The sequence below is a fragment of the Centruroides sculpturatus genome, unplaced genomic scaffold (genome assembly GCF_000671375.1).
Source record: "Centruroides sculpturatus isolate CEXI.00-Female unplaced genomic scaffold, Cexi_2.0 scaffold395, whole genome shotgun sequence".
In the NCBI taxonomy this organism is placed as follows: domain Eukaryota; kingdom Metazoa; phylum Arthropoda; class Arachnida; order Scorpiones; family Buthidae; genus Centruroides; species Centruroides sculpturatus.
Window position 1 is genome coordinate 607,835 of NW_019384792.1, and position 8,184 is coordinate 616,018.

Genomic DNA, 8,184 nt, shown 5'->3' on the forward strand with positions numbered 1-8,184 from the left:
CAGTCATTAGCCGATTCTCCAGCCCCTTCCTCCAAACCATGTATTATTATATTATTAATTCTTCGCTGATTATCCGTGTAATCTATCTCTCGTTTCATTTTCTACACTTTCATACTAATATTATCAATAAGAGAAGAACTCACTGATTCCGATCCGCCCGAACCAATCCTGGCCTCAATATCCACTTATCTAACCTCAAAATCAACAAGTGCCTCATCCACATTCTTAAGCCATTCCGTAAGATGGTCGAGTCGCTTTATAAAATCCTCCACCTTGCCATTAAGAGCAGCATGCATACGTAATAATAAACGAACACTTTCCGATACATCAGAATCCGAATCTTGCAGTAATTCGGTAACTTCCTCCTCCTGACCTTAACTACTCCTTCTACGTCTACTTTGTGTTCTCTACCGTATAGTCGATGAATAAGTCTTCCTCTTTCTGCCTTGAGACATAACAAAACAAGCAAACTTACCTATAAAAGAAAAAGGATTCAATTATCTTATTCAAAATGTGGATAGTCTCCCAACACTTCTTAGCCACAAGCACACTTTTAAGGAAAAAACAAATGCCACCTTTCGGCAAAAACGAATACAGTACTCCAATATGCAAAATAAACAACGATGTACGTCACTCCGTACAAGGGGTCATTAAATTAGTTATAAGTTCCAAAAAATTCTCCAACGGAATAACAGAACTTCCAAACACACTTTCCCGAATTTTTTCTAACTTAGAGCATTTAGCAATCACGTGAAAAGCATCCAATAGCTGATCATCCTGACAATACATGCAAATTTCTCTGCGATAATTCTATAAAAGAAAAAGGATTCAATTATCTTATTCAAAATGTGGATAATCTCCCCGAACGTTTTATAATTGTGCTCGATTGGATAAAACTCACTTTTTTTTGGACAATTAAGTGCTTCTACAGATTTACGCGTCAAGGAACCTACAAAGAGGTACGATAAGCGTGGAAACTTTCTCTCGAGAAATTAGGCGGTTTAGAAACGCTATTTGTGTAGTCTTGTTGTCCATTTTGCATAGTTTAAAAAATTGTTGTTTTATTGGTTAAATATAGTAGACTCTTTTACTCGATTACTCCGTTCACCTTATAATCGACTCCAAAATTCTCTCCCGCCACTCCTGACATTTGAGTTCCAACCAAAGGGACCGTTTTCGTAAAACAAGTTATTTTGACAGTGAGTAGATTTTACGATCTGTTGTCCGTACAGGGAGAGTCGACGGTTCCTGACATCCCCTGCGGTTCACATAAATTTGTCTGTTCATAACCACAACCTTATGTCTCATTACCATTAAAGTAGAACTGTTAAAACAAAGGTTTCAGCGCGTAATCATGTGACATCTATGAGTATGGTTCATTAGCTATAAGTAATATAGGATTGGTAGCCTCTGAGATAACTGTAAAAGTTAAAGTTTATGACTTTTATTCCAGTCTGTCAGCTTTTTGAGGGAAAGTCGTCGAGTAGGGGCAAAAATACGATGTTTCTGGGATAATTCCAATTTTGGTCGATGGTTTCTGGAATATCTTCTATTCCAGAATCTCTTACGTACCCCAAAACCACACTCTTTTTCGATGCCCCTTCGATCATAATTTTTCGCATGATTTAAGTGAGAGTTTTTCGGATAAAGACTTAGTCACATCGGTTATTTAAATTTATATAAGTAATAGTGGTTTGACACACTCTAATCACAAAAATTAATTTTTAAAGTTTGTTGAGTAAATAATTTTAAAAATAAAATTTGTTTAATGGAATTATTTCAGAGTAAAAAATTTGTTTCACAATTTGAAATAATATATCATTGAATTATTTTTGAAATTTTGGAAATCATCTTAATTTTTGAAGTGACAAATAGTACATTCTAATGGTGTAGACAAGAAAGTTTTCCAGTCGATTGGGGTTGTGTATTGTCTACAAAGAAATAAACACTTTTTACACTATTTGTTGTTTTATTTGAAAACTTGAGTACATATACCAAATACAGTAGAACCTCGATTATCCGGACTAATTGGGGATGAAGGTAGTCCGGATAAGGAAAAATCCGGATAATCGAAACAAATACTTTAATTTTTCTTTTAATGATAATACAACNAAAAACTTATAAATTCTTAATATCATAAATCACATATTTATAATAAATGTCAATGATTTAGTTTTAATTTCTCATTGTCAACAGTCGAAATAAATAAGAAACATGATAGGACACATGATATTGATAGAAATCTCTCTAAAGTGGAAGGCTGGTTCAGTGATAAAGACAGTGACAAAACATTTGTTCTTTGAGCAGACTGTCCTGGAGAGTGTAAGTCATTAGTCTGCTCAAATAACGAATTAAAAAAGTGTCAAAATCGCTATCACATTCAGACAGTACAGGCAATAAGAAAAAAGGGATCAATAAAAATGACGAAAAAAAATTATTAAACTTTGCATCCCAGCGAAATACAATGCAAAAATAAAGCAAAATACATACCAGAAATCATTGTAAATTGCAAAAATTACCACTGTCCAATGAAAGAATGTAAAAATGTATGAGCTACAGTGTACTGTATCAACTGCAAAATACATCTGTTCCTTGGTAAAATAAAAATGGTTACAAAGTATATCATATGTAAATATAGAATGTCAAATAATGTACAAAAACAGTAAAATAAACCATTTTTACATGAACGGAAAAGTTTGCATTTTGTATAGGTAGAGAACCATAGTGTTATATATGACACGTACCATTTTTTAATTACCAGAACAAAAATATTTTAGAAAAATTACAATTTACTAATAAGTGATATTTAAAGGTCAAAAGCATAACAATACTTCAATAAAAAAATAGTATCTTTCAGTTGTGGATCTCAAGAGGTTACAGGGAAAAACTTTGGGTAAAATAACGTGATTTTGCATTGGAAGTTCGTATACAGTAAATCGGGGCCTCCTGCCCCAACGGTTTTCATATCTGGTGTTGGATTTCATCTCTCTAATCCCATTCTCGAGATTAAGGAAAGATAGACAAATGAGGAAAGTGGAAATTTATAGGTCAACAATTTTTTCTAATTGTAGCCCAATAAATTTTAAATTGTAGCCCAGTCAAAATAAACAATGTCAAAATGAAATAGTAGAATTTTTAAATGTACTATTTACCTTTAAATATCGATCTAAGTAAACATGCGGAATCAGTACACATGTATATTCTCGTCTTTCAATGCCTTCTGCTAATTCGTCAAACGTGTTCGGAACCGGTTCATCAGTTTGTAAGGCCATAAATGACGTCAATATTCCGGCGTAACCCCAGATCAAGACTGCTGTCATAAGCAACCAGATGCCAAATGCTATTCTAGAAGATAAACGATTCACGTTGTTGCTGTCGACTCCTGAATATTAATGTAAAAAATTATAATTCACTGTTATAAATTAGAAAACAGTGTATATTGTGTAGATTTACCTTGAGACATTAACGTTGACATCAGATACCAATACGTTCTCCTTAAAGTCCATGGTTCTCCTTTATTGTCTTTCACGAATTTCCGGAATATTAATCCAAAGATTGTAATGGTAAAGATCAAGGCCAACCAAACCTTTCATGGAACAAGAAGGAAAAGTAAATAATACGTTTTACAGGAAAAATTTTCCCACCCGTTTTAAGAAATTCTATACGACTAATCAAGAAATTTCTACCTGTTTTGTAAACGGGTTCACAACTGATTGCCAGGTGAGTTTCTTTTTGTGCCGTTTTATATAGAAATGAATTGGTTCGACATCCGAGACTGCTGAGAAGTCCACACGTTGAAATGTTTTGTTAGATAGTGCAATAGGTACTGCCACAATATCTGCAAACTACATTGTGACAAAATAATAAACTTACACATTTCTTTTCGTTATTAGTACATGTACACCATCGAACTTCCGGCAACTGTTGGTATATCTTCTCCTTTAATCCGAAAAAAATTACAAGAAATAACAAGCAATTCTCTGGACACTAGACTAGTTTATTGGGCAGCCACATTTAGCATTGTTTGTGGTTTTATTTATATTATATGCACTGCTTTTTTGTGGTGGTACAAAAATCTGAGAAATTCTTAGCTTATTTTGCTTAAAATTAACTCCAGTTAATGCTTCAACGACAGAAAATAGTTTTAATGGTGGTGTCAAACGTAAACTCAGTCCTTATTGTTTAAAATAACGTAGAATTGTCTTCTGAGTGGTCTCTGAGTTGACATGTGAATGTGAGATCCTGAATCTTAGTAACGAAAATTACGCTCTTTTACTAACAAAAATTTCAATTCGTTTACTTTCGGTTATGTAACGAATTAGAGAAAAAACGATCTTAACCGTAAATGTGTAANTATTTTATTATAACCGCATTATGTATCTTATTACAAATTTCTATACCACACGTGAAAAAAAAAGATAAGATCGCTATTCTATATTCGAATATTAGTGGCGGAGTGGAAGCGCTGTATCGTCAGCATAAAAAAAGCCAGATTCGCGCACGCGCTTTACGGAGCACCGACCTCATCCGGTTTAGCCAGTGGAAGCCTAGGACCTCGGGTGGATGCTACACGTATAATGCATCCAATTTTATCAAGGACCGGTTTCGGGCTGTTAGCCGCCCACCCGCTAAGTATTTTGTCGCCCTCGCTGGATTATGCGAATCACGAGTAGATTTAGTCTATAACTTAACCCAACCGATAAGAATTTACTGGTACGTTTTTACGATAGTTCTGTATAGTTGACAGGAGTTTTAAAAAATCCACTAAAATATTTGATATTTTTATTCCGCTCTACGATTTTATATTACTCACAGATTTCAATGTTAAACTAGTGAAATTACGATTTCGTATATTTCATCTTTAAGGAGATGTAGAAAAAAACGCGTACAATTCTTGTATAATGTTAAAAAATTAACCGTTACTTCGACAGCGTCATTTACAACTAAATTTAACGAATGAGAGAGATGCGCGAGGTATGGAAAAAGCTGTAGAATTTATTTTCCTTAAATTTACGATTTATGTATCCGTTTGTCATAAAAATTTGTCGTTCCACTTTTTCCCGAGACTACAAATATTCGAGTACAAAGTAACCGGTTTCGACTTATTTCTACTTAAGAAGTAGTTAAATAATTAAGCGATTAGGGAATTGGGCACATAAACAAAACCCTGACGAAAGAGCCGAAATTTCATTTAAACAAAGGCTTAACCGAACCAATCTCAAGCCGAGTACAATGGAGATTGATTTCTTCGAAATACTGTATTAAATGTAATAAAGAGAAAAATTTTTCCAGTTCGACGAGAGTGAGCGAAAAGTTGTAAATTTTGGAAATTTCCGTGGACACCTAGTCTTAAAATGAATTAGTTAGAAAACAAATGACTTTTAAGTTTAACAAATTTAAATTTTTACAGCTACGGCGAGAAACGTTTAAAATTTACATCAACCCTGTCGCGTCCTTTGAGATATACTAGTGATGCGACAAAAAAAGCATTTGACATTAACAGGTATCGGCAGCCTCGGAATTTGGCACGCATGCACGCTCTGCACACCTATCAAGATCGTCTCCGATTCCATCCATGAGCCACTGGTAGGGAGCAATTTTAACTAAGCGGACTGTTTTAATATTTAAAAAGTAAAGAATATTTTATGTTATTTTTATGTACGTTTCTTCACAAAACCATATTTAATTATAATTTTCTTTAAAAGTATATTCGTACAATTAAATATTTTGTACCAGATATGTATAATTGTATATCCATCACACATTTTATTTTAACAAGTAAGTTTTTATAATTTTATTTTTAATTTTAGTCCTTATATTATGGCTAGCAATTTAGAATGTAAATGCAATATTGAAAATTTATTTCAAAAAAGTTTTGGCTCCAGACTCTACAATGAAAAAGAAAACATTAAAAGAGAAAGACCGATTCCTAAATTAAATATAAATACTTCAACATAAAAATTTGTTCCACATTTTCACGATAATATTTGTGAAGACATAAAATGGCTTTGTGGATGCATAAAAATGCAATAATTGTTTTGTTGGCCTTGTCTATTATTTTCAAGTGAAATTAGTGTGTGGAATAAGAATGGCTTTGAGGATTTAAATAATTTGAGTAAAGCTGGCAAAAGACACGAAAATCGTAAAACTCACATGGATTCTTTCGTAAAATTGAAGCAATTTGAAAATCGAAATAGAATAGAATTTAACATTAGTACACAATATAAAATGAATATTGAAAATTACAACAAAGTTACGGCTAATAGATATATTTAAATTAGTAGATGTTATCGAAGCGAGAATTGGCATTTAGAGAGCGTAGGGAATCCATTAAATCTAATATAACAGAGTTAATTATATTAAACTTGCTTATTTATTAAGTGCGTTAGATAATCTATTAATTAAAAATACAATTAGAGAAGTCTACGGTTTTTACTGGCTTATCGAACAAACAAATACGAATGAACCCTAGACCAGTGTTTCTCAACGGGGGCGATATCGCCCCCATGTGGGCGTTTTTCCATGTTGAGGGGGCGATTAGTAACAATTTATATTTTGGGGGGCGAAAAACAATTTTCTGGGCGATATAGTAAAACATTATATTAAAAATAATTAGATATTTTTTTTTCATTATATCGTACAATAATTAAACAAATAACATTATACTAGTGACTAGTCTATTCAATGCAGTACGAATTTGGCGTTAGCTTTGTCCCTCGGCATCGGAATTTTGTAGTGAAGGGGGCGATACTACGTAACGGTTTTATTTAAGGGGGCGATACTACGTTGAAGGGGGCGACGATTCGTTAGAGGTTGAGAAACACTGCCCTAGACCATCGCCGACTGATTGCCCCTGGAAGTCGGCTTCTTACAGAAACACAGCTTCCGTATCATCTAATGTTACGGCACGCCACTGCAGTACATACGAAAGATATAGAAATATTTTCAAAAAATATAGTGTAGTACTAGCAGCCAAACTAAAAAATAATATTAATATTAACCCCTTCATGTCCATTTTTTTAAAATATCTTTAATTAAACATAAAAAATACTTAAAACTGGAAAAACGAAAGAAATGCGTTAATTTTGAAGTAAAAGCTTCAAATTTTATTTTCCTTTGTCTCGCCTTTCTGTGAAATTTAACACTAATGAGTCATTGTTTACACAGCTGGGTGACCTTGAACACAGCTGGAGTTGGATTTTCCGGAACATTCTCATACACGTCTCGGGAGGACAAGGGTTTAAAGTAGGGTGAGTACGAAATCGACCTATATTTTTAAATATTTTTAAAAAATTAAAATTTTAATTGCGATTTCCGACCTCCCTAATTAATGAAATTTATATATAATAAAATCTATTAATTAAAAAAATTAAAAAACTGTCGGAGGTCGTTTTTGACATCAGAAACTAGCTTTATATAATTTTACCGAAGGAAAATCCGTGCACTACGACTTTAGAACGATTAGTTAAATCTGATAAAAAAAACTTCTATTAAAAAACAATTAAGCCTTAATCGAACCTTATCAAAGGCTCATTAAAATCGCAATAAAATTTTTTTGCGAAAGAAAAAAATTTTAAAAAAATTTGGGGACCTAAAAAGCATTCCAAGAATCCAAAAAACACAAAAAAATTTTTAGGGGATGTTAAGGACCGGTTTTTCGTAACGCTATGGAGCTTGCTCGAGGCACTCTCGAGCGTGAGTACGTTAAATTAAATTAAATTAAAATCTAAATAATGGGATGGAGAAAGATGACGTGTGGGCAGACGTGGTAAGGACAAAATACCGCGAAAACGGACAAAAGGCTGTTAAAACGATGCCTCGAGGGTAGGATATTGATAAAGTGGAACGCTGTATTTTTCAGCGAAAGAGGTCAGTTCGTTATAATGTAAATCATTTGAATGTTGTGATTTTTGCAATACTTTTGTAACATTTTTCCATAATTTAGTTATGTATTACTCGAAGAGGAGTGCATGAAACAAAATTTGCACCCGAGATGCATTGTAATGTAATAAATGCAAAAGTTTGTAAACCTTAGTAGTTTTCTCTCTGATAAAATGCGGTTATACTTTTAAAAATTAACGGTTATTTTCTGTCTTAATCTTTGAAGTGTTTTAATTTTTTAAGAAGTTTTCTTAAAAAATTGTTTTTTTAATAAAAATTATCGTTTGGGTGATACGCTTTAAT

The 8,184-nt window shown here is 33.0% G+C and overlaps 1 protein-coding gene across 1 annotated transcript; it reads right to left on the bottom strand.

Moving 5' to 3' along the window:
• Positions 1–256: 256 nt before the first annotated feature.
• Positions 257–3,973, bottom strand: LOC111629338. Its single transcript, XM_023373228.1, has 5 exons — positions 3,874–3,973; positions 3,687–3,778; positions 3,454–3,586; positions 3,153–3,382; positions 257–475 (listed from the first exon to the last, which is right to left on the bottom strand). The coding sequence occupies exons 1-5, from the start codon at positions 3,875–3,877 to the stop codon at positions 257–259; spliced, it is 678 nt and encodes a 225-aa protein (XP_023228996.1). The 5' UTR covers positions 3,878–3,973.
• Between the last annotated feature and the right edge of the window lie 4,211 nt (positions 3,974–8,184).

What these genes read in the sequence shown, in the direction of transcription:
- LOC111629338 (XM_023373228.1), bottom strand. An exon ending in GTCAACGTTAATGTCTCAAG is followed by an intron (nt 3,383 to 3,453) that starts GTAAATCTACAC and finishes ATTAATATTCAG; the next exon opens with GAGTCGACAGCAACAACGTG. An exon ending in ACTTAGATCGATATTTAAAG is followed by an intron (nt 476 to 3,152) that starts GTAAATAGTACA and finishes TTTCTTTTATAG; the next exon opens with GTAAGTTTGCTTGTTTTGTT.